Source organism: Gossypium hirsutum, chromosome A07, assembly GCF_007990345.1.
Source record: "Gossypium hirsutum isolate 1008001.06 chromosome A07, Gossypium_hirsutum_v2.1, whole genome shotgun sequence".
Taxonomy (NCBI): Eukaryota; Viridiplantae; Streptophyta; class Magnoliopsida; order Malvales; family Malvaceae; genus Gossypium; species Gossypium hirsutum.
Genome location: NC_053430.1, coordinates 85,585,991 through 85,612,498, shown reverse-complemented (window position 1 = coordinate 85,612,498; position 26,508 = coordinate 85,585,991). Strand labels below are relative to the sequence as shown.

The following is a 26,508-nucleotide window of genomic DNA, read 5'->3' as shown; positions in this document are numbered from 1 at the left end:
ACCCCTCCAATCGGCACCCAAATATGGAATTGAAGCTTATCCTTCGCTTCCAATGGGCAAATTTTAAGGTGAGCACAGATTAGAGACACGATTCACCAGCTGAGCTTATGAATGGCTACACCCTACATGCCCTATTCCTGATTTCTAACCACTAATCTGATGTCACCTCTTATACTACCTTTGTTCCGATTCGCATATTATAATTTATACTCTCAATCTTGCTGCATGAAATTTCCCAAACTAGCTTCTTAATATCAGCCTTTTTTTATGGAGTTTGTTTATGTTATAAAAAAATATTATAATAATTAATCACATTTGTAATATGATGATTGTTCATTTCAAAATAGCACTTTCATTTATAAAGTTAACTTTTAAACAATTTTCAAGCTTCTAGAAATTTTTTCATTGAAAATATCTTATGAAATTAGGTGTGTAGTTAAAAATAAGATTAAATAAGTAAAAACCCAATCAAAACACCACAATTGGTCGCCCACTTTAGAAATGTGACAAAAATATAAATACTGGGATTTTTTTTTTTGGGGGGGGGGGGAGGGGGTGTTGTACATTAGTGGAAAGTGTTGGGCACATGGAATGGAACATGACCATCTCCCACAAACGCCAACATAATCCATTATCTTAATCTCTGCTTTCTCCACTGACACTCAGACGACCAAAAACTACCCAAAGTAGCTGCCTGCCTTATTCCCAATGGAAGCAGCCGTTTCATCTCTGCACCTTTCCTCACCTGCCATTCATGGAAGTTTACGAACCAGTGATTTCATGTTTTTGGGTGTCTCAAAACCTCCTTCATTTCTCAACCCAAAACTAAAAGCCTTTGCTGCCATCAGGTAAGTTGAAAGGTGCAAAGTAGGTGGTGGGTACTTCCTTTTTTCAAATATTTTCTTGTAAGTGGAGTTTAGGAGTGAGAACGGTTCGGATTTGGATTTGTTTTATTGATCGTATTTTGATTGAATTTCTTTTTGCAGATGTCAATCCACAAGTACCAAAGAACCTAAAGCTAAAAGGAATCTCTTGGATAATTTAAGCAACCTTCTTACCAATTTCCTAAGTGGAGGAAGTCTTGGTTCTATGCCTGTTGCTGAAGGTGCTGTTTCTGATTTGTTTGGTCGACCTCTCTTCTTCTCTTTATATGATTGGTTCTTAGAGGTACTGTACTTCATTTACTCTTTTTTATTTTTTTCAAGTTTTTAATATAGGTACCATTAATGATTTGATACTATGTTGAATTTATTGTGATGTGATCACCTCTGCTTCTTCTGGTTCTGCCCCCATGCATGCATTTTCTAATGTTTTATATAATTGGAAGTTGGCAGAGGTTCAATTGAACTTTTGAGCTGCCAATAGTTTTGTTTTTCTTACTACAACTGATGGCCTATTGGAATTTGACACAAAGGTGACTTCTACTATCCCATAAGCTAGACCTGGCAATTCATTCTGTTTCTGAGTGCTTTCTTGTGTCATAATTGTGTTTTAAGTTATTTTATATTTATATAAGTTTTGACAAGTTAATAATTTCCTGTCATAAAGGTTTTGGCATGTTTGTTTGTTAGTGTGTGTTCGTGTTTATTTCTCCATGTCGTGTTTGTATTATGTTTTTAGTTTTTTTTCCATATCATGTAATCGTATTCTGTCCAATATTAACATAGCTAACATAAGCCCCCGTCCCAAGATTTGGATATGAGAATTTGATTGGAAATCTCATGTCTTAAATGTTGGATTGTCCGGAAAATTTTAGTTGCTAATACATATGTGAATCATAACAGTTATTATGCTGTGTAACCTTGTGGCTCAATTTTATTTTCCCATTGTCATGAACTATAGTCCTTTTATTGCTTATCGTTCTTGATGATCTGAGGTTTCTGATTTTTACTTTTGTTTAATATCTTAATTGATGTGGCAGCATGGCTCGGTGTATAAACTTGCTTTTGGACCAAAAGCTTTTGTTGTTGTATCAGATCCTATTGTTGTCAAGCATATTCTTCGCGAAAATGCGTTTTCCTTTGACAAGGTACCAATTTTTACATCTTGGTAATTGATTTCCTTGCCCTTCAAAAACTTTAATCTGTTATTTCCTGTTTGACCCTAACTGTATCATGTTAAGACATTTTTATATGCTAACGTGGCATAAAAAAAGTTTCTGTTTCCTTTGTGTTTTCACTAGAAACCTATGCATCAAAAGACTGAGTTCTGTTTTCTTATTCTATAGTTGATTATCAACTATGATTTTAGATGCAGACTAATGAAATGGACTTTGTAGCACCTCATCTAAATGAGGCCTTTACATGATTTGTTTTCTGCCACATTTTCCTGTTGAATACTGTTACAAACTCTTTGACATTGAAAGATAAATAAATATAATCAGTGAGGTTTCTAATAATCAAATACAATGAGCCAAGCAATTGCTTAGCTTGTCATCCACCATGTTTCTTTTTCTTGATTAAAAGTTTGAATCCATTTACCAAAATTTCGATATTTACCTAGGGAGTTCTTGCTGATATACTAGAACCGATAATGGGGAAAGGACTTATACCTGCCGACCTGGACACATGGAAACAAAGGAGAAGAGGTATGAAATTTATGTTATTTGCTGTTGAAGTTTATCTGCATATAATGGGAACAAAAGGCACTTCTTTTGTTCTCTGACTGATAGTTATCTTTAGCATTTATGATTTTTTTTTATTTGCTTTTATTGCTTTATTTTAAGCACACACTTCTGATCTTGAAACTATATACCCAGAGGCTCAAATTTAGGGAACTTAAAGTAAAAAACCAACACTTGCTCCTTTCAGACTGACTCGGTAATACAAATTTGATTGGTTCAGAATATGTATACACATACACGTGCATGCATGCATGCATGCATACATATATATGTACATACTGCAATTTCATCAACTTTATTATGAACTTCATTTTCCAGGTTCCTTCTTTAACATTTTAATAAATCATTAGATTTGCTATTCTCTTGATGCTCATTGTGAATTTGAGGTATTTTTTTGTGAATGTCTATATGTTTCTCTTTTAATGCATCACATGTTTTGTTCCATCATATTTGGTCAACATGCATATCTGCTCAAAATCCTTTCTTTTCGATGATGACAAAAGCTATACATGTTTCAAGTGTTTGTGTGATTGTTTATCCTACTTCCACCGCTCATATTGGCTTTGAATTTTGCATAAAGATGGATTAAAATATTTCCTAGAAGATATCAAGATTTTAGAAATGGAAGAAAATTTTCTAAAGGATTTTGAGAGAATTGAGTAGAGTGGCCTTAGAGTGTCTCATCTGGTATATATATAAGAGAGAAAAGAAAGGGATAAGTTCCATAAACATGGCATTCATTCGAGTAGACTAGTCTGAGAGCATGATTTGTATTGTCAACACCTAATATCTGGACCTATTAAACTTGAGCTAAAGATAATATTCTAATTTTATTCTAAACTATTGTAGTCTCTGGAGATATTCATGGCTTTCAAAATTTATGATTATCGTTTCTATTGAGGTGAAAAAAAAATTCTTACCAGTAATATTTTTGGTAATGGTTAATTTGTTTTAAAAATATGCAGTTATTGCTCCTGGGTTCCATGCACTATACTTGGAAGCTATGGTCAAAGTATTCACTGATTGTTCTGGACGAACAGCCGAAAAATTTGAAAAGCTTTTAGATGGAGAACGTTCACGTGGAGGAGATGCAATTGAGTTAGACCTTGAAGCAGAATTTTCAAGCTTAGCTCTGGATATTATTGGACTCGGTGTCTTCAACTATGATTTTGGTTCTGTTACAAAAGAATCTCCTGTAATTCAGGTCCGACAATACTTTCTGGAAATCTTCAATTCTGTTGCATTTATCCCTTGCGGAGCACCTCAGCATGGTACTCTATTTCTTTTAATTAATGGTTTACCGGTAGCCGAGTAAAATAATAAACTCCTGCACATATTAAACTAAAATGTTTTCTATCCTATTTGTCACATTTATATTTTCCAGTGATGTAGTTGGCAAGCCTTATTAGCTAATATTCTTTGCTATGCCTGTGCCATACCTGTGCCTGCAACTAAATTCAAATAGTCATGTGAAGGACCATGAAATCATTCTTATCATCATGAATTGCTCAAATTTAGCTGCTTCCTCAACCCTCTCTATGTATGGCAAATTTTTATACTGCAAATTTCCCATCAGAACCAGATGAGCAAAATTGAGATTTTCTTGTTACTATCCTGTCCCATGTGAATTACAACTTATAGTTTATATGTTCTTTCCTGGATCCTTCACCTTAACACATCCATTACAGGCCTGAGAAAGGATGTTGATGGCATAGCTGGGTGTACAGTTTCTGAATGTTTGTGGCATTGTGGACTGAGGTGCTAATTAGGACTAGGAAACTACAAAAAAGTTTCAACTAAACTTTTGAGACAATGGCTAAATTATGAATTTATAAAAATAAGGATTTTGCTGAAGATGGGGGAAATATTACTTGATGTTGGTTAACTCTGAAGTGAGGCTTTGTTGAGTAGAGTCCTGCTCATTTGTGATTCAGTCCTGTAATCTGTTCTTTAACTTGCGTTACTTTTTGCTATAGATAATGACTGAACCTATAATTTAGTAGAGAGAAGGAAAGATCAATAATCAGAAAATGCAAGGGCAGAGAGGATTTAAAATGCCGTAATCCTAAGTGTGGATATGATACTGTTTGAGACATTAAGGTACAAATTTGTCCGTAAACAGTCTCTTTCTGGCAAAGGAACTCCCCAACAATGCAAAATATTTCAAGCAATTTTTTCCCTTTGGCTGGATCAAAAGAGTAATTTCTCCATTTTAATGTCTAATAGTTAACCATTGCTGTGATAAACAGAAGTTTGCAACAAAAAGATCTTTGAAGTTTTTCTGATTGAATAATTCTTTATTTAGGTATTAAGCTTAAACTTTACTATAACCTCGAATGTGCTGGTTACATTGCATGATATCATTATGGTTAGAGCCACAGTTAAGGTCTAGTTTCCTACTCACCTTTCTGAACAACATTGCAGGCAGTGTATGGTACTCTCTTTGAAGCTGAGCATAGATCTACCTTTTACATCCCATACTGGAAAATTCCTCTGGCAAGGTGGGTGGTACCTAGACAACGGAAGTTCCACTATGACCTTAAGATCATCAATGACTGCCTTGATGGACTCATCAGAAATGCAAAAGATAGCAGACAGGTTTGGCTTTAATCCATAAAGGAGTGTCACTCTCACTCTCACTCTCAATCACACTTATTTGTTTTAAGAATCCCGATCCCCCTCCCCAAACTTCATTTTTGTTTAGTTTTGTATTCTTTATTGTTTTTTTACTGATAACCATGTTTTTTTCTGTTTATGTTTTTTTACTGAAAACCATTGTTCGGAGAATGCAATGAAAGTTGTTTAATCTTTCTAGGATTTCCAATATAAACTAAATGTCAAATATTGCTAATGCTTGATGGCAGGAAGCCGATGTTGAAAAGCTGCAGCAAAGGGACTACTTGAATATTAAGGTGCAGTTACATCCTCATTGAAGTGTCCTTCAACTAAATGTTTCCTGTTCCTTCTATAGATGGGCGGTCATATGTTTTAGAGACCCTTTTGAAATGTAGATATCGTAACTATAATGACTTCAGGATGCAAGTGTTTTGCGTTTTTTGGTGGACATGAGGGGAGCTGATGTTGATGATCGTCAGGTAATTATCCCTCGCTGATTTGTATTTCAAGAAATAGGATTAACTCAATATCCTATGTTTTCTCTTCTTGTTGATGTTATTTTGGGCAGCATAAATACGTCTTCTGATTCAATGTAGGTGTAGAAATATTATTTGGCTGGTTCAAACTGCCACTAAACAATAAATCTTTTGACATTTCTGAATAATGCACGAAATTGGTATTTAGCTTTGAGCTTTATTCAACCCTGTGGCCTTTTTTTTTAACAGCTGAGAGATGATCTAATGACGATGCTTATTGCTGGCCATGAAACAACTGCAGCTGTTCTTACTTGGGCTGTTTTCCTTCTTGCACAAGTATGATTCCTAGTACCAACTTTTGGACAATATATATCACTATTTTTAGCCATACTTATGTGTGGTATTTTGGTGAAAATGCAGAACCCATCTAAAATTAGAAAAGCTCAAGCGGAGGTCGATTCAGTTCTCGGCCAAGAGAGACCAACTTTTGAATCAATTAAAAAGTTAGAGTAAGTCTCCACGTCACCGCTTTGATTAAAACTTCCTGCTCCTCGTTCTATGCTATGATTAGCTTCTAAAAGTCCACTAGTGCAGCCTGTGACATGATAAGTAGCATGCTGAAAGGGGCTAACGCATGTTATATGTAATTATGACGGACATTATTATTAAAATATTATTATTGGTTTTAGTGGTCAAATTGTACTCTCTCCTTTTTTTTTCTTTTTTGCCTTTGATGCCCAAAGTTGAGTAAGCTTCAATATATGTTAACAAAATACCATGCAGTCTTAAGTTGACACTAATGTTTCACAAATAAGATGTCTATTATTTGTTCCCTATTACTTTCACACAAAGCCAATCATTTCCATTTGATCGGTTACAGGTATATTGGATCTTTTCAAAGTATAATGTTATTTTGGATTCTGCCGTTCCCTTTAGGTACATAAGACTTATTGTCGTAGAGTCTCTTCGTTTATATCCTCAACCTCCATTGCTTATCAGACGTGCACTTGAAGAAGTTGTATTACCAGGTATATCTCATATAGACTCTCTCTCACGGGTTTCAGACTCTTGGATTTGGTTTTAACAAGCAACATATTGTTGGAGATTGATGTCATTCTTTGGAGCTGATATAATTAGCATGTGCAGTTATTGCTTGAAGTTGTTAGCATATAGGTCATTTATGTAGTAGAAGGCGATTATAAGGTGAACATTCACGAATTAAAGAGCTGAAAAAGATTAATGGAAGGAAAATAAGAGAGTTGGAAATAACTGAAATTTATGATCATGTGACTATATGAGGAAGGTTACATGGTGATCTAGGGAAAGTAAGATGAAAGCATATGAAATTTTTAAATGATTAAAAAAAAAAGAAAAGAGAAGCCATTTGCTGCAACATATATCAGTGGTTTCAAATTGGGCGTAAATGGATTCCTTAATTTTGGGCTTAAAAGCTAAGGTTTTTATTGACAGGTGGTTACAAAGGTGACAAAGATGGCTACACCATTCCTGCAGGGACTGACATCTTCATTTCTGTGAGTTAAACCAGTATTTGCTTCTTCATAAACCCTTTCAGAAAGTTTCTTGTTCTGAGTCCTATTGGCGTTTCCATTGACATCATCTTTCAAAACATAATTCTTTCAGGTATATAATCTTCATAGATCTCCATATTTTTGGGACCAGCCCCATGATTTTGTTCCAGAGAGGTTTCAGGTACAAAAGGAGAGTGAAGGCATTGAAGGATGGGCTGGTTTTGACCCGTCTCGGAGCCCCGGAGCATTATATCCTAATGAGGTTTATCATCATAAACTCAATGTTTCAATCAAACCACACCATGCTCAAAATTCATGTTTCTTATATGCATGTTTGTTATTATTTTCAACTGCCAGATTATATCTGATTTTGCTTTCTTACCCTTCGGCGGGGGACCGAGAAAGTGCGTGGGAGATCAATTTGCACTCATGGAGTCAACTGTGGCATTAGCCATGTTGTTGCAAAAGTTTGATGTGGAACTAAGAGGATCTCCTGAATCCGTGGAGCTAGTTACAGGAGCAACAATTCACACCAAGAATGGATTGTGGTGCAAGCTAAAGAGGAGGTCTAATGGCCATTGATATTTGTTCTTCACCTTTGTATCTAAACTTAGAGAAAGTGTACAACGTATTTTTGGACTTACTGAAAAGGAAATTAAATATATGGGTTTATTCTACAAATGGTAGAGATTGATTCAGATTGCTGGAAAAGGAAAAAGAGAAAAAGAAGAAAGATTATAGGATTATTGGCAAAATATCGTACATACATGTTTTCCCTCTGACCATTCACTTGCATGAAAATCAGAGGTAATGCAAAGGCGGAATGTTGTTAGAAGTGTTCATGTACATCATATATATATATATAATATGAGTTTTAAGTATGTTAAATTCAATATTAAGAAAAAAGTTAAGAATTTTTTTTATACAATATTGGGATGAGATAACACAATTCCAATCCGTACCAATAGGGATAAATAATTTACAATTTTTTTAATATTTAACTAGTGTATATATTTAATTTTTATAGGTACTAATTACATAATATATAAATAAAAGTATATAATATATAATTTTTTAAAAAATTATAATTAATAATTAATAATCTTTGAATTTGGTAATTTTTTCACTTTGGTTTTTGAATTTTTTTTGTCCACGTTTGGTTTAAAACTTGACAGCTTTTTTAAATTTGGTCATTGAATTTGAATTTCATAAAAGTATGTTGACATGACATTTTGAGATTAGGTCTCGTGATGTGCCACAGAGTGTCATATTACTATACTTTAATGGAATTCAAGTTTAGAAACCAATTCAATAAAAGCTATCAAGTTCCAAAACTAATGTAGACAAAAATTTCCACAAACCAAGTTAGAAAATTTATTTCCTAATGTTACTTTATCCTTTTTCTTTTAAACGATTTAATTGATTTTTTGTTTACATCTATTTTCTTAAAAAATCTTAATCCATTTTAGAAATGACTAAAAGATGACTAAAAATCTTTTTTTAAAGTAATCAATATTATTATCATGATAGTTTTTTTAATAATTTTGTATAAAATACTACAATATTTCAACATTTCTAAAATTTCAATTTTATTATTCTAATCAAAACTTCATTTAATTTTAATAATTATATTTTTATATACTTCTTTTAACTTAAGTTATGGGTGAAAGATCTCAAAATCACAAGCCAATCTTTTGATTTAAGAAGGATGCCAAGAAAAAATCTAACTGTACCTGGAAAATGCAACCATCTAAAGGCAATTCTAGGTGATGCAATGCTTTATCTCGACTTGTTTATTAGATGAACCCTCAATTGTGCTTTTTATTTATCTTTTATCACTTCACACAGTTCTGGTTATTCGATTATTGTGAATCCTGATTGGAAAAAACCATTCATTTTTACTTATGTGTGACACCAATAATCATGTCGTTAGAGTTGTGTTGGGAAAAAATTATAGGTGTCGAATTTTCATTGGCTAATTTAACAATTCACGATGCTAACATTAATAATTCACTTATCATATTAGACATTTTTAACACATTAGACATTTTATGAAAATACAGATACCATAATGAAATATATGTTGATAGTTTAAATACCACGTTAGACATTTTATGTATGTATAGTACCAACACGGGTGAAACTAATTTTTTTCACAACTCCATTTAATATAGCATATTTAAACTGACCATTTTAAGCAACCAAAATCATTCAACTTAGCATGTTCATACCATTCAACAGCCAACCAATTCAACAAGAAAATATTGCCATCACTCATATATATATATATATAAGGTTCTCAAAATGCTAACAAAATCCCTATGCCGTTTGTTTCAAATTTTTTATGGTGAAAGGAGAAAGTACTCTCCTTCTCGCTTCATGTTTTATAATTTTTAACAAGGTCAAAATTAAACTGTATAATTTTATAATAGCTAAAATATAATATCACAATATCTTTATAATTTTTAAGAGATTAAATAATTTTTTTATCTTTTTAAAGAGACAAAATATAATTTTATTATGTATTAATTTAAAATTTTATAAATTTCAAAAAATTAAGAATTAAATTTCACATTTTAAGAATACCAGAAACCTTATCAGCCTATACCATCACCCCTAAGCACCAAAGGTGACATCATCTCTAGAAATTTTTAATAGAAAATATTAAAGATGATAAATAGATAACGGCTACTTGTGGCCTTTTTATCATTATTAATATTTTAGGTTTATTTTGTTCTAAACTTCATTCGGATTAAAATATCAATATCCATTTATTCCAAATATTATATTCAAAATCATTTAGAATTTAATGTGAATGACAGTTGCATGATGTGTTTCAAATTCATATTCCATTATTCCAACTTGGGAAGAGTTTACAGCAGATGAATATTTTCCAAACACTTCAAAGCTATTTTGGATGAATGAACTTTTGGCAAATCAACTTAAGATGACTTTATTTATATGGCTTACTATACTACTATTTTCCTTAAACAATTATGCTCCATGGTTTTGCTTGCAGGAAGTGTTCTTTTCCCCTTCTTTTTAAAAACCTTTACCTTTTACCTAATACCAATAACACTAAATTCTTCAAATAGCATTGCCAACTTGGATTTAACTGTCAAGTTCATTAGAAAGCTTACTGGGGTTTTCATTTCCAGAAAAAAAACTAAGGATATATTCTCGACTTGTGAATTTAGGCAACCCTAAAGGAATAAAACTTATCCTACCAACATCATGATGTTAATATTGTCTTTTTCGTTGTATTAATGTACAGAAATGTTACTATTTGCAGCTACTAGGAAAGGAGCTTATCATGAAGATGCTTTGATGCAATACCGAGAAAATGAGTCGAGTCCAGGGGTCGCTCCTGCAATCAGAGTAATGAATCCATGATAAAAGGCATGCATCATTATTCACAGCAAACCGTTAATGATTTTTATCCTAAGAAAGTGCGTACCTCATCTTGCAGGCCTTCTTGAATGTCAAAACCCTGCATGGCTGGTGCTCTAAAGGGAAGATGACCCTGCAACAATGTTCCAGGGGGGATAAATTAACCAATTCTGAATCACTTTATATGTAAAATGAAATAGTTTCATCAAACAAAATCAGCAAAAGAAAAGAGGGCAGTAACCAGCAGCAGGTTTAGTCTCAGTACCTGCATATTCTGTTGGTTCCCGTAGTGATTATCACTGGCTGCTAGAGAATGTAGCTGTCCCTAAAGATAATTATTAAGTTAAAAAAGGATAAGGTTAGAGAACTATATTGCTTTCAGAACATTATGCCAGAAAATCCCAACAGTTGGGACATACCAGCCCTAATAAGTTTTGTTGATTGCTATAATAACCACCACGAAAAGGAGAAATTGAGTTCAACTGTCCCTGCAGAAAGTACGAAACCAATAAGGCTATTTATAATCAAGATAAACATGGTTAGGGGCCTTACGTTTTACCATTTGAAGGCAGAAAAAGCACGTCATTATAATGTGATCATTAAGAAACTCCATACCATTCCTTGAATATTTTGTTGAGCACCATAGTAACCATCAAGAGTTGGGGCTCTAGAGCTTACAGCCTACAAAAGTTGTGTTAGATGCCAAAAATGAAATCATATCGCTAATCAGCCTCGTCATAACAAACCACTACGTTTGTATAAAGGATATTCCATACCATCCCATGCATGTCCTGCTGAGAAACAGAACAACCATCTAGCGCATTGGCTCTTGAGCTTGTCTGTTTCGCAAAATCAAAGATGAGGATTAATATTTTTTATACTAATGTTGCAATCAATTGCTTATATTCAGTCAAAATATGTAAGATGGGCAACAAACCATTTGCTGGCAGCTGTCTTGTCCCATAGATACTCCTTCCGAATCAAAATGAACCTACAATAGAAAAATAGTCTATTTCTAAAGGCCTATACAATATTGCCAAAAATATAGTTGAAGAATCTGCATTTCAAACACTGAGCCTAAACAAACCTTTCTCTTTTTACATGCTTTCTTCTTCTTAGACAATTTGGTTGTTGCATTCCAATTATTCTCCGCATCAGTCTCAAGAAGACCATGAACAGATGACGTGCTTGGCTCACAAACACTTTTTCCAGTGTTGTTCACACTGACACAATTTTTTAAGGCTTTTTCTAATGCCTGTAGTGCAATAGTATATGCTTCTTGAGATAAAGAACCTTCTTCACCCAATTTGATGGCTCGCTTGCATAGATCATTGAAACGTTGCACACGATAATGAAGCCTGTTTGATTTTTCACCTAGAGTCTGCCTAATCTTCACCTCTTGTGTCCAACGCTTTAATATATAGTGGCATGGAATGTCAGAAACACCAGACATTTGGAGAACAAGGAGGGAGTGCTTACAAAGGAATCCTTTGTATTCAAATGAACGGCATAAACAACATATGTCAAATTCTCTTTTGCTCCAAGCTACAAGGAAATTTTGACGTTCTTCAAAATCATCAACTCGAAAGACAACATTGTCCTCATCTTCGCTTTCCTTCTGTAAGTGACAAGACACAATTCCCAAAATCTCAGCCTGAAATTTCTTGAACACTGTATCTGTATAGATCATGGACATTTGCTTCTCAAAAACTGAGACAGATCTCAATTCAGGTTGCTTACTTTGGGTTTCAAAATCAGCTTTGGCTTCCATTTCATACAACTCTAATGAGAATGATTTAAGCTGCTCAATGAACTCACCGAATGTAGCTGCTTTGTGCATGAACTTGTCAAAGAAAGATGCAACACTTTCAGATCGATTGGTTGTAGATATTCCAGCTAAAAATATATGCCGCATATAAATAGGAACCCACTTTTCCCGATCATTATATAATGAAAGAACCCATTCATGCTCCATCAGCTCAAACTTGTCAACCATCCTATACCATCTCTTTTCAAATTGTTCATGCGTCCAAGACATATATATGCATTTATTAAACTTTTTTATGAAATTCTCCTTCTGATTCATAATACAACTCAAATGTTCAGGAAATTTACTTAGTACATGCCACAAACAGAAACAATGGCGAGAGTCAGGAAACACATCAGCAACAGCTTCATTCAAAACTTTGTCTTGATCAGTAAGTATCACTTTAGGAGCGTGTCCACCCATTGCTTTAAGCCATGAACGCATTAACCAAACAAAAGCTGATGTAGTATTGTCCCCAATGAGGGCACATCCAAGCAACATGTACTGGAAGTGATGATTTACTCCAATAATAGGAATGTAAGGAATCTTGTATTTGTTTCTAACAAAAAAGGTATCAAAAAATACCACATCAGCAAAGTGACTGTAATTATGCCTACCTTTTGCATCAACCCAGAACACACTCCTTGCACATTTCTCGTTATCGAAATCAATTGCATAAAAGGAACCTGGATTCTCATCCTTCATGCACATAAAAAAATCAAGCATCAATTCTACATCTTTCTCGTCTAGAACCAACTGAAGGCCTTTCTTTTGGCATGACACTGCACCAGGCTGCTTGCTTCTTCCCCTGATAGCATAGTAAAAATCATCGGGACAAATCTCATGATTGTGCTCTTTTACAAAACTATGGATTACCCATTTTTCATCTTGCCTCCTCTTTATATGCATGCGTGCCTTGCAGCCAGTCTTTGGACATGATCGAGGATTGAGAGTTGTGTTAGATTCACGCTTGCTTCCAAATCTAGAACATGCAACTTTTACATCAATAAATTTTCCAGATCTTTTTGAACGACGACTAGAAACTATTGTGATTCCAAATCCCACAGACCGAGCATATTCTCGGTAAAAAGCATATGCCGTTTCCTTTGATTCAAATTCCAGACCATTTCGAGGCTCAAAAATGGCACCTTCGTGAACATTTGCTTCAACAGTAGTCACATCCACATGGTCCTCGCAACCAGTAAAACTCTCTATCAAATTTGGTTCACAGGCTTCCACAGCATGCTCACTGGTTGCAGGAGTTCCATCATTATCTTCCTCATCTATTTCTTCTGCAGCGTCCAGGACATCGCTATTCTCATCTGATCCAGGAATTAACTTCTCTTGTTCTTTTGAAGGCACCTCAAGATCTATTTCCATGGAAAACATTGAACTTGTTTGAAAAACCTATCATGCTCAGTAAAGAGACCTGAAAACAAAGAGAAAGAAAGCATCATTAGCAGCCATATGAAGCCTATGCCAATGTTTATACTTTCGTTTTTATGGAAAAGAAAGAGCGGCAATTCCAGATCCATAATGACTAGCTTCCCGTTTTATAAAAGAATGCTAATTTACTTTGACCCTAATATACTTATCTGGAGTATTTATGATCTGTCATTACTGAAAGTGGTTCTTGGGTGCACACATTCAAAGATTGTAAGCAAAGTTCAATTTACGTTCATTTAATGATAAAACTTTTCTACTTTTTTTTCACAGCTGACTGCTGTCTTATCACTTATTCTTCTTCCAAAACTGATGTGCAAACCTCATTTCTCCATAAGCCAACCAAACAAACCAATGCATCCTCAATATGAGATCTGCAGTCCACTTCCACTTTCACATTGTTTCAATAAATATTATACAATAATACCTTCTCTTAACTTCAGCTGGCGCCTCTTTTTACACTATTCATAGCCTCTACAAGATCAAAGAACATGAAAATCAAGTTCTTTCAACCCAACAAGTTCTATGCACATCCACTAGGAGGGTGAAATTAATAACTAGTTATTCTTTTCTTAATCCTAACAGCTCCTGCTGCAGCAGAGCAGAATAGCAGCAATAAAACTCAAGCAATGAACTAAAACATATATGAAATTCACACACAGCCTTACCTTACCTGTCACCTTAGCAGAGTTTCAATTATTAGCAGAACCTGCAGCCGGGGTTTACTAATAAAATTTGAAGTATCAAGTACAGGGGGCACTGAAAATTTTTCCTTGAATTGTTCCTAATTTTTTTCACAACGTTAACACGAAAATTTAAAACAAAACACTATAATTTCATTTTGGTAGCAGAGTTAAACTAGGTTTTCTGAAAATTTCGGGTTAAATTTGAACCCTAAAATCTAATAATAAGATCTTATTAGCTGACATATATATATTAAAAAACGTAGAAAAAGAAGATTTGAATTCAATTTCTTGTTTACCAACCAAAGCAAAGGAAAGCAATTGAGAAAAGGAAGAAAGAAATTGTTACAGTTGTAGTGTAGTTGAAAGCTTACATTGCTGCTGCTGCTACTGTGATTGAAAATGAAGACCGCTTTGAGCCAACTGAATTTGGTACAAATTTTTGTATTCAAATAGATATTTATATATATTTATCTTATTAGCACTAATTTACTAAAAGGAAAAAGGAAAAAGAAAATCTAAACTAAAAAAGAGTTAACTCCACAATAAATCCCAACCTATAATCTTGATTGTAAATTGATCCTTAAACTTTTAAATATTTGAATTGAATCCTCAAACTATAAATATTGTATCAATTAGGTCTGTCCATTATCGTTATGTCAGCTTAAGTGCTATCTCAAATATGATGCAGGAGTATATTTAAATCATATGTAAACTTTAGGTTAAATTCTTCTTTTAGTCCTTGTACTTAGCAAAAGTTATGAATTTAGTTCTTATACTTTATTTTGATATTTTTGGTCCCTATATTTTTTTAATTTTAAAATTTCAATCCTCACTAATTGATAATTGTTCATTAAGTTATGTTATGTTATTTCCAAAGTTTGACGCAACAAACATATTAGCATATGTGTAATGCCATGTCAACTTATTATTTCTACATATTACTCATTAAAAAACTAATTAATGGATTAAAAATTGTCATTTATGTCGAGACCTAAATTCCAAAATTCAAAAATTATAAAGACTTAGAATGATTCAATTAGAAATAATGAACTAAATCTACATTTATACATAGACTACATGACTAGTAATTGACTTTAATCAAATGGATTTAATTATTACTATTCGGATCAAGACTAAAATTTTACATTTTAAAAAGTACGAAAACTAAAATTGATTAAATCAAAAAGTACAAATACTATAATTAATTAAATTAAAGTATACAAACTAACACAACTTTTTACAAAGTACAATGACTAAAATCTAATTTTAATCCAAATTTTAAATGCACTTGTATAGTGTAGCTATAACATAGACATGTTAGCCATACAAAAAAGAAGCATATAGTGTAATTAAAATTTACTATTTTTTAATACATGTTGTACTATGCAATAAGTATAGATGTCTTCAAATTAACGTGTTTAAACTGATAATTAAGTTAATAGAATATTTAAATTAATATAATATATATAAACCTTAAATTTTTAATTAAAATATTTTGAAAATTTGAAATTGATTTAAATTTATTTTCACGTTGTATTGAATTAAAATATATATATATTTAGTGAATTACAAGAAGAGAGTAAATCCCTAACAATAACGAGCTTAATTACAATACTTTAATTATCTTAATTACAAGAAGATGGTGAGACTTAAACTCAGGTCACACCTACCAATAAACACCTTAACCGTCAAGTTAACACACAAGATTTTAAACTCAACTAGCTTAATTACCATACTTTGATTATCATATCTTAATTAATGGTGCTCAAAATTTTCTATTTTTGTTTGTTGATGTGAGTATACTTGGGTTGAATTGGAATTCACTTATCATTAAAAATAATTTTATATTAATAATTATAATTATAATCAAATTTAAATAATACTCTTCTTTTTTTCAATACACTTGTCACATTTTCATTTTTAATGGTAAAAAGTTTCAACTTTGACATCTTATTATATGAAAAGGTAAATTACACCAACAGTCACCAAATTTTGGGGTGAATGACAAAACAGTCACCTAGGTTTCATTTTAGTCACTTAACTTTCAAAAAGTAACAAAACGGTCACTAACGTTATAAAAAAGTGACAAAATAGTCACTAACTAACAATTACCGTTAGGGTATTAACGGGATTGTTGACGTGGCAAGTTAACCGCTAATATGGCAAGTTAACTTGCCACGTTGGTGACGGCTGATGGGTTTGGGATGGGTTTAGGGAAAAAAATTGAAGGGTTAATGGGTTAATGTTTTAGGGTTAGAAACAGATTAGCTTTAGGGGGATTTGGAGGGGAAAGGAAAATCGATTTGGGAAATTTCGATCGTGATTTCGGGTTTTTTAGGCTTTAAACGGATTGGGAATCGATTAAGAAATGTTTAGGGTTAGAAATCAGTTCAATAATCGATTAACAGGTTATAAGTTTTAGGGTTTAGGGTGATTTATTTTGTTTAGGGAGAAAAGAAGACGAACCAGAAGTTTTAAATTGTCAGAGAGAATGGGCAATAGAAGGGAAGCTACCACTGTTGTTACATCCACTTTAACGGGTAAGTTCTTGCATTTAGTTTTAATTTTTTTGGATTTCAATGCTGTTATTTCGATTTAGAGTTAATTAGGGATATTTCGGTTTCAAATTTAATTTCGATTTTGATTACAATTTTGAAACACTCACTGATTTTGATTTAGATTTAGATTTCAATTTTGATTTCGATCTCAATTTAGGATTAGAATTTGATTTTGATTTCGATTTAGGGTTATTTCGATTTTGATTTTATTTGTTATTAATGTGCATGACAGATTAGGGTTTGGTTTTTAAAGTTTATGACATATAATGTATACTGTATTGTGTCTGCCATTGTTTAGGGTTATTTCGATTTTGATTTTGATGTTTATTGTTTGTATCTGCCATTGTATGAATGCCATTATCAAACTGATCTTTATTGTGTATATATGCCATTGTTTGTATCTGCCATTGTATGAATTTCATTATCAAATTGATGTTTATTGTGTATATCTGCCATTGTTTGTATCTGCCATTATATGAATGTCATTATCAAATTGATGTTTATTATGTATATTTGTCATTGTTTGTATCTGCCATTAAATTATACATTATTAAACTGATGTTTATTGTGTATATCTGCCATTGTTTGTATCTGACATTAAATTATACATTATTAAACTGATGTTTATTGTGTATATCTGTCATTGTTTATATCCAAGCTCCTATTGTTATTTACCTTCTTTATTGTACTGGTTATTGCCTATTATTGTCTGCCATGTGCATGAGAAAAATGGTTGTGTTTGATTAAATTAATTTTTGTATTGGTTGTTGTCTGCCATGTGCATGACAGGAGTGTTTGTATTAAATTATTGGGCATTTTGTATTGGTTATTGTCTGAAAAAAAAATGGTTAAAGTGTTTGCCTATGTTGTCTGCCTTTATTGATGAGTACTTTGTTTTGCAGGCTTAATTGATGACAATTTTAATGGGAATGAAGAAAACGTGTTTGGTAGTGATGTGTCTAGTAGTGAAGTGCCTGGTAGTGATAATGATGTATCTGAAAGAGTTACTTTAGATGGTTTAAACATGGATGGTATAGAAGTAGATGAACTGTGTGATAGTGATGATTCTGGGAGGTTAGATAGTGCACATGGATCTGACTCAGATGGCCAAAATTGGCCTGAGTTCAACCTAGAGAATGACATGAGTAATCTTAGACTTAAGGTTGGAATGTTATTTATGTCTAAACATAGTCTAAAAGAAGCTGCCAAGCAATATAGTAGGTTGAATAGTTATTTTATTGAGTTTTCCAAAAATGATTTAAGAAGGTTAAAGGCAGTCTGCAATGAAAAATGTTCTTGGTTTATATGGGCTTCTAGGCTAAACCCTAATGACCCTACTGACCAGACTTGGCAAATTAGGAGTTCAAACCCTAACCATACTTGTTCTAAAGTCTATAAAAATAGGAACGTAACCTCAGCTTGGATAGGTGAACAGTATAAAGAAAAATTCATTGCCGATTCTGATTATTCTTTGAAATCATTACAGCAAGATGTCAAAAGAGATTTTTGTTGCTTGGTCTCATTAACCAAATGTAGGAGGGCTAAACTTAGAGCATTGGAATTAATTGAAGGAGCTCATAAGGCTCAATATGAGAAGATTTATGAGTACTTATTGGAGTTTAGGACCCAAAATGAGGGAACAACAACAATTTGTTATTTGGATAACAGATTGTTTCAAAGGATATATGTCTGTTTGCAGGCATGCAAAGATGGCTATAGGGCTGGTTGTAGGAGGATAGTAGGTTTAGATGGATGTTTCTTAAAGGGCTACTATGGTGGCTACTTGCTTGCAGCTGTTGGAATATATGCAAATAATGACATCTATCCACTTGTATATGCTGCTGTCGAAAGTGAAAACCAAGCATCATGGCTTTGGTTCTTGGAGTTGCTTCCAATGGACTTGGAAATTGTGAGCTCGTACCACATATCTTTCATGTCTGACAAACAAAAGGTAAAACTCTATTTATATATATATTTTTATGTTGTTTCTATTTAAGGTTTGTCAAAGAATTAAATTATTTTTTCCTAATTGCAGGGACTTTTGGAAGCAATATGTATGTTGTTTCCTAATGCAGAAACAAGACACTGTGTTAGACACCTACATTCTAATTTCAAGAATGCTGGTTTTCGAACAAAGGAGTTGAAAGATTTGCTTTGGAAAGCTGCCAGAGCAAGCACTATAAGAGAGTTCGATGATGCCATGGATGAACTGAGAAAAACCAATCACCTTACTTATGACTGGTTGAAGAAGAAAAACCCTGCTCACTGGTCAAGGTCTCACTTCTCAATTAAGAGCCATTCTGACATGTTGGTGAATAATCTATCTGAATCATTTAACAAGGTGAATCCCTATGTTTTATGTTTCTTACTGATCATTAGCAATTCACTAATCATTTATGTGGTTTATGGACAGATGATACTGGAAGCAATAGGTAAACCTATTCTGACCATGATGGAAACAGTAAGGACCAAGATTATGTTACTTATTGTCAAGAAGAAAGAAAAAGCTAACAAATGGAAATGAACTTTGTGTCCAAAGATCAAGAAAAAGCTGGATGTAAATATAAAAGATTCATTAAGGTAAAGATTCTTTCTAATGCCTATATTCTGACTTATTGTTGCTGATCATATGCAGTGATTATTGGAAAGCTATTGACTTTTTTTAATATATATGCAATGATTATTGGAAAGTTGTTGACTATTTTAAATATGCATGCAATGATTGTTGGAAAGCTATTGACTATTTTTTAATATGCATGCAATGATTGTTGGTGTGTTGCCTATTTTTTAATATGCATGCAATGAGTTTTTTTTTTATAATATGCATGTAGTGACTACTTTTTTAGGGGGTGTGTATGTCATTGTATGTTTTAACCAATCATGCTCACTGTTTTTAAGTTGTGTTCCATCACATGCTGGTGGGGACAAGTATCAGGTTGAATGTGGTCTAGGCAGCCAGCATGTGGTAGACTTAGTTCAGAATTCCTGCTCCTACAGGAATTGGGATCTCACTGGCATCCCTTGCATGCATGCATTAGCTGTCATTCATGTAAAAAATGAGTTCCCAGAGACCTATGTACAAACCTGGCACACCAAGCAAACCCAGATTCAAATTTACTCCAACTTTGTAAGTCCAGTAAGGGGTCCTAAACAATGGGCCTCTTTGTCAAACATGCTACCAATACTACCTCCTCCACTAAGAAGGCCACCTGGCAGACCTACTAAAGTGAGAAGGAAAGAACCTGATGAACCACAAACAACAAAAAGGTTGAGCAAGAGAGGGGAGGAGATGAGGTGCAGTAAATACAAAATAATAGGCCATAATAAGAGGAGTTGCAAAGGGAAAGTTGGCCAAAACATTCTAGTAAGTAATTTTCCTTAACTTATAGTATACTCCTATCTATGAATTTGTTTTTAATTCACATTTCTTTTATTCTTGTAGGTTAAAAAACATCAAGTTGGTGTTCGAACCCAGCAACAGGCTACCCCAAGTCAGCAAGAGGGTACCCCAACTCAACAAGGTGCCCTAACTCAGATACCTACTGCCCCAACTCATCAAGAAACTGCCTCAAGACAAAAGCTCCCATTAAAGAGAAAATCAACCACAACCACTGTTAGATAGATGTCTTCTACTTAAGAGTCATCCATGACAGACCATTGATGATGATGTGAACAGACTGCATTTTGTTAACCTTTTAAAACTGTGTAAATTTGCCTGCTACTAATTATTAATTTGGGAAATTTGCCTATGATTGCTACTGTTGATAAACTTAGGCATAGTCACTGAATTTTTTTGTAAATTTCCCTACAATTCACATCTGTTCAATTGTAATGAATTGTAGGAAAATTTGGTAATATTTTGCTCCTCATTCCTTTTGTAAATAGTTTGGCATATTGGCCTTAATATATGAGCAATTTAGCATGCTATTTGTTATCCAACTGTTAAGCAATTTGTATACCAACTGTTATCTTTTCTAACTAGCAGCCATGTATTCAAACTGTTAAGCAATTTATATATCAATTTTTTTTATCTTTTCCAACCAACAGCCATGTATACCAACTGTTAAGCAATTTGTAAACAACAACATGAGTTGGTTAGCTATGTATACCAGCAGCCATTTTTAACACATGTTAAGCAACAAAAATATTCCAACACAATTTGTAATCAACAAAAAATTTCCATTTCATTCAAGTGTTTGTAAGCAACATGAGATGGTTAGCCATGTATAACAGCAGCCATCTATACCAATATAAGCAACAATTTACCAGCAACAAAATTACAATACATAAGCTGGTTTTCAATTAACATAAAATAATTTTTAAAGTTTTGAAAACAGCAAAACAGTAACAATTACAAACACCAAAAACTAGGTTCTTCTCTCCCTCTTCCTTGCATCCTCCAATGTCCTCAGTTTTTTTAGAAGACCCAACAACACCATTCTTGAACGGGGCGTCAATGGTAGATCAAACCAGCGGAAAAATTGACATGGTTTTCGAAATCAACTGCCGAATTTGTTACACCCAAAAAACCTCCTACCTGGGTTGTCATTGAACCAAGACATGCTTAATTTGGCTGGGTTTCCACAATAGCACACCGGAATCACTTCAGGCATATCCATTTTTCCTCTTCTCCTTCTTCTTCTTCTTCTCTTCCTACTTCTCTTCTTCTTCTTCTTTTTCTTTTTTTCAAACCCTAAAATGGTGCTAGTACTATTATTAAAGTGTTAGTAACCGGCCAGCTAGACTTAAGGTTGACAGCAAGGACTCCGTCACCTACCACGTCACTTTACTGTGACGTCTGTGATGGAAAACGACAAAAAGGACCGTTTTGTTACTTTTTGAAAGTTAAGTGACTGAAATGAAACTTAGACGACTGTTTTGTCATTTACCCTAAAATTTGGTGACTGTTGGTGTAATTTACCCTATTTAAAATTTATCATGAATAAAAATTTAGCTACTCATAAAAAATATATTAAAAGAACATTCTTTGAAGTAGGTTTTAAATATATATATATTTATTTATAAAATTTAATTAATTAAAATATTTAAAATAATTGAAGTGAAAGTTTAAAAAATTTAACCACAAAATATCAACATGACTTTTTTAGCGAGACAGAGAAAATGATAAAAATGTTTAAATAAATATTAATATGAAACAAAATAATTTTTTGTTTAATTGACTAAATCTATCAAAATAAAATATAATTTAGTATTTTTTAAAATATAATTTAGTTCAATTGGCATTAACATTATTCTCAATGCAATAAAATGTGGGTTTGAGTGTGTTGAAACGTATATATTTTTATTTAAGGGTTGGTTAAAAAAATTAAATTAGATATTAAATAGTTATTTTCCTTCTTTCTTTACATTAGTTTTGTCATTAATTTTATTTCTAACAAAATCATCTAAGTAGTTGATTTTGAATTTAAAAGGTATTACTCAAATAGTTATCTTAGTGAATTATAATATATAAATAGATATCATTTATAATAGCACTTTTTAGCAACTTTTTCTGAATCAAAATCAACAAAACAGCTAAATAAAGATTAAGCACATATAGGGCAGCAGCTATATGAAACTTCATACTATCAAAATGTAAAAATTTTGGTTTTGTTGTTAACAGCTATGAACCCCATTTGTATTAAAGATTTTCTATTTTGTGACACTGAAGGGGAGGGATACCCTTCTACTGTAATCAGATTTTTGTTGTCGGTGAAGATGCACATAAAAATTTTCAATTAAATGGTGTTTATTTGACTCATTTGAATTGATCCAATTTATGGAGTATATAAAGAAGCTCATCTATTTGAAACTTTAATGGCCCAATGAAAAAAAAAATATAAAATTATCATGATGAATATTATAAATACTGAGAGAAAAGTGTTATAACAAGCTTTTTTTAATAATATTTTTTTATATAATAAAATAAAATGTTTTTAAATAAAAGTTAAAGTTGAACAAATTGGCAAAATTATATTTCAAACGAAGACTAAGAGACATAATTTTGAAATCTTAAAAACACTTTTTGAATAAACTTTTAATCAAATTAAAATGATTTCAATTGAGTTAGACTTTTTCAATCAAAGTTAAATTGTTTTAAAATAAGTCAGTATAAAAAGTATTGATGCTTTTTGGCTAAGTATCGATAGTTTCTAAAATATCAATATCCCTCCAAAAGTTGGTACCAAATTGACATTATGTTTCTCAAACATTTTAGTTAAGAATTGATCCAGTCTCAATATTTTTCATAAGGTATCGATAAAACTTTACTAGTTTCGATATTTTTGGCTTTAATGGTCACTGAATTTTGCATTAAATGTTAAAGATTTTGATACTTTGTTAGCAAGTACCAATACTCATGGTTGCAATTGAATTAAATGCATTGATTATTTCATCCTCAAGGACTCTATTTATTTCTCCAACAACCATAACGGTTGGAAATCAATTAAAGGTATAAATATCATCTTTCGAAGACTCTACAATAACTAGAAAGATTATCAAGCTTAAAAATCAATCAAAACAATATTGTGCTTTTAATTCTCAACAATTTTCTTTATACACACTTGTGAGCTTTCATTCTATTCATTTCAGCTCAAGTGTTTCTTCTTGTATTTGTGCTTAATTTGCAAACATTCTAATCTTGGAAGGGTTTGTTCTTAGTTTGCTTACTCTTTAAGAGGATTCTGTCTTAGGGTTTTGATAGAAACTTTAAGGGAGTTTGTAAGATTAAACATTGTCCTCAAAGGTTTTTAAATTAGTAAATTTGGGAAAATCCTTAGTTATAGAAAGCTAAGGTAATGGAGTAGTCAATTGGAGCCGAACCACTATATATCGCCTTGTTTATTGTCTCAATTTATTTTCTTAGCTACCGCAAATTTTTAAAGGGTCATTTCATCCTCTTTTTGACGATTTCGAGTTGATTAATCGTTCTAACAATAAGTTTGTATAAAGTTTAAATCCATTCGGGCTTTCATATTGTAGATAGGTTGTAATAATGATGTCAATAATTTAAACTATACCGTTGGATCTAGGGGGCTCAACTTATAAATATATCCCTTTCCTTCATCTGTAATGATTTTATTTAGAGTTATTAAATATACATTGAGAGTATTTACTCAAACACTTGGTGTGTTTAGCTTTCTTGTGGCTTTTGTGTTCGCTTTTTGCTTTTTTCAATGATTTTATTTAGAGTTATTAAAATTTGCTTCCGCTTTATTTCGATGTCTGAAAGAATTTCTTTTGTGATTTATCACTTTCAAAAGTTAACTAACTTAAATAGATTTGAAACAAAAGAATCGTTTAAAATAATGTGATTTACTATATTAAAGTTCTAGGCCATAACACTTGCACCTATATAGATTTTGCAGCAACTTTCTTAAAAAGTTGGATGTCCTCGTCGATTCAAACTTTTTATGTAAAAAACTTATTTGCCTTTGATGATTCTTCCTATAAATTTGTGTCTTATTCAGATGATACATGAAGAGATTTCTAATTAAATAATAATTGAAATTTTCGTATATAATACATGAAGAGATTTCTAGTTGAATAACCATTGCTTATCGTGATGGATGGTTTTCAGTTTGATTACCATCTCAAAAATTGTTCCAATAACAGTTACATGATTTGGAGTTGCACCCTCTAATAATACTTTGTTCCTATGGATCCAAATACTTCACAAGGTGATAATGAAGGTAACATTTACCACGATTTCCTTTTCAATCTTCGCATGTTACATGAATTTTGTAATCCAGAAACCATTTCAGTGTACATTAAGATTGCATGTTCTAACTTCCGAAGCAAATTGAGTGATAAAACAAATAAGTTCATAAAAATATTGGTATTATTGTCCAAATTCATTTCCCACATAGTTTTTTAAATTATAAAAATTTAAAACTATAGAAATTTTACAGCGTAATAAAATTAAAAACTAAAAAAAGAAGAGAAACAATAGTTATTACATTAATTTATTCAGGTTAATTTTAGGTGGACTTTTGTAGTTTTTAAAAAGGTTAAATTTTATTAGTAACCTATGTACTATGTATAAATTATAGATTTATCATTTTTAATCTCTATACTTTTAGGGTTTTAAGATTTTAATCTTTGATAACTATTAAATTCATTAAGTTCTGTGTTATATATATAAGATTAATAGCAAGATTTAACTAAACAAATTTAATTATTATCATTTATTCAGAACTAAAATCTACAACTTATACAAAATCAAACTTTTTAAAATTATAAGATCTAAAAAGAATTATAAAAGAAACATTAAAAACGACTACAATCTAAAATGAGCGGTCGATTTGGCATTTGAAACAAATTTATTATTAGAAATCTAGTTTTGACATTGCAGTTATACATTGAAAAAGGAATTAGTATCAACTTCAGAAACTTAATAAAAAAGTTATAATTGGCGTGAGATGGCAGAAAAGTATCATTTCTCCCTTTATTTATAATTTTTATAATGTAACTACAAATAGATGTGAAGCCCTAGGCAAATCATTGCTAATCCAAACCTATATAACGTGTAAAATTAAATAATTGCCGTCTAGTCCAAAAAAGATGAATCAAATGTACAACATAAAACACAAAATTGATAATGGTGGAAACCGACTAACTGGTAGGAAAGGTGGCTTGTTCACCCCCTTAAAAGGCACAGAACCATCGACGGTAGCAGGACAGTTGCAAATGTTATAGGGAAGGAGAGCAAGTTGAAAGGTAGAGGATATATTGGAATGGAATGGCCCCTTGTTAAAAGAATGAGAGGACTTACATACAAAAGATACAGGAGATGTCATGTTCAAAGTTTTACTGATGACAAGGTCACATCTTGTTGCCCCTTTATACAGGGTGCAACATGACCACGTGGATCGAAAATGAGACATTCTAAGGCAGCTTAGCAATCAAGGAGCGTGAGGCCAAGTACTCTTGACGAAGGTAGTCCATAAGCGGCATTGTGTTCAAGGGGTGACATGTGGAGCCATTTCCGGAGGTGGTATAACAAAAATGAACACTACTTTAAACCCAAAGGAACAATGCAGGGTAACAAAATCCAAGTAGGTCAGATTTTGAAAACTAGAAATGTAAAACACTGCTTTTTAGAATATTGCCTACTATTTGCTTGACTTTCATGAACTTTCCTCTAAGTGGTGGTTGTGTAACGAGTGCATAATGTTCACTGCAACGCTCGTTATACGAGTAAACTATAGGTAACAAACAACCTCTGTCCACTGGATTTGCACATCAAGCCCTCCCATATGGATTATGATTCCAATTTCAATAAGCCCCACTCCGCTACCTCAAGCTTCCGATAACCAAACACAAGAACATGTTGCTCACTTCAACTAAGAATCAAATAGTTTGTATAATGGATAAACCCT

The 26,508-nt window shown here is 32.5% G+C and overlaps 3 protein-coding genes across 6 annotated transcripts; 2 read left to right on the top strand and 1 right to left on the bottom strand.

Moving 5' to 3' along the window:
* The first annotated feature begins 544 nt into the window (after positions 1–544).
* Positions 545–7,942, top strand: LOC107948065 (cytochrome P450 97B2, chloroplastic). Its single transcript, XM_016882543.2, has 14 exons — positions 545–848; positions 987–1,167; positions 1,922–2,029; positions 2,503–2,587; positions 3,589–3,827; positions 5,048–5,221; positions 5,488–5,535; positions 5,659–5,718; positions 5,965–6,051; positions 6,136–6,224; positions 6,652–6,743; positions 7,186–7,247; positions 7,357–7,506; positions 7,602–7,942. Exons 1-14 carry the CDS (start codon positions 709–711, stop codon positions 7,824–7,826), a joined length of 1,740 nt encoding a protein of 579 aa, XP_016738032.1. The 5' UTR covers positions 545–708; the 3' UTR covers positions 7,827–7,942.
* Positions 7,943–10,371: 2,429 nt separating this feature from the next.
* LOC107948052 (protein FAR1-RELATED SEQUENCE 2) lies at positions 10,372–15,089 on the bottom strand. 4 transcript variants are annotated; one of them, XM_016882530.2, is made up of 9 exons: positions 14,942–15,088; positions 11,722–13,870; positions 11,572–11,625; positions 11,411–11,473; positions 11,250–11,315; positions 11,054–11,122; positions 10,900–10,959; positions 10,702–10,767; positions 10,372–10,611 (listed from the first exon to the last, which is right to left on the bottom strand). In XM_016882530.2, the coding sequence occupies exons 2-9, from the start codon at positions 13,828–13,830 to the stop codon at positions 10,540–10,542; spliced, it is 2,559 nt and encodes an 852-aa protein (XP_016738019.1). In that variant the 5' UTR covers positions 13,831–13,870; positions 14,942–15,088; the 3' UTR covers positions 10,372–10,539. The 4 variants fall into 4 exon arrangements, 2 of the variants coding, with proteins under 2 accessions (XP_016738019.1, XP_040973984.1); XM_041118050.1 differs by lacking the exon at positions 14,942–15,088 and adding an exon at positions 14,312–14,353; XR_001697234.2 differs by lacking the exons at positions 10,372–10,611; positions 10,702–10,767 and having other exon boundaries at positions 11,194–11,315.
* A 1,972-nt stretch (positions 15,090–17,061) lies between these two features.
* LOC121203747 (uncharacterized) lies at positions 17,062–20,750 on the top strand. Its single transcript, XM_041074198.1, has 6 exons — positions 17,062–17,110; positions 18,031–19,079; positions 19,164–19,469; positions 19,542–19,606; positions 20,027–20,492; positions 20,571–20,750. Exons 1-6 carry the CDS (start codon positions 17,062–17,064, stop codon positions 20,748–20,750), a joined length of 2,115 nt encoding a protein of 704 aa, XP_040930132.1.
* The last annotated feature ends 5,758 nt before the right edge of the window (positions 20,751–26,508 follow it).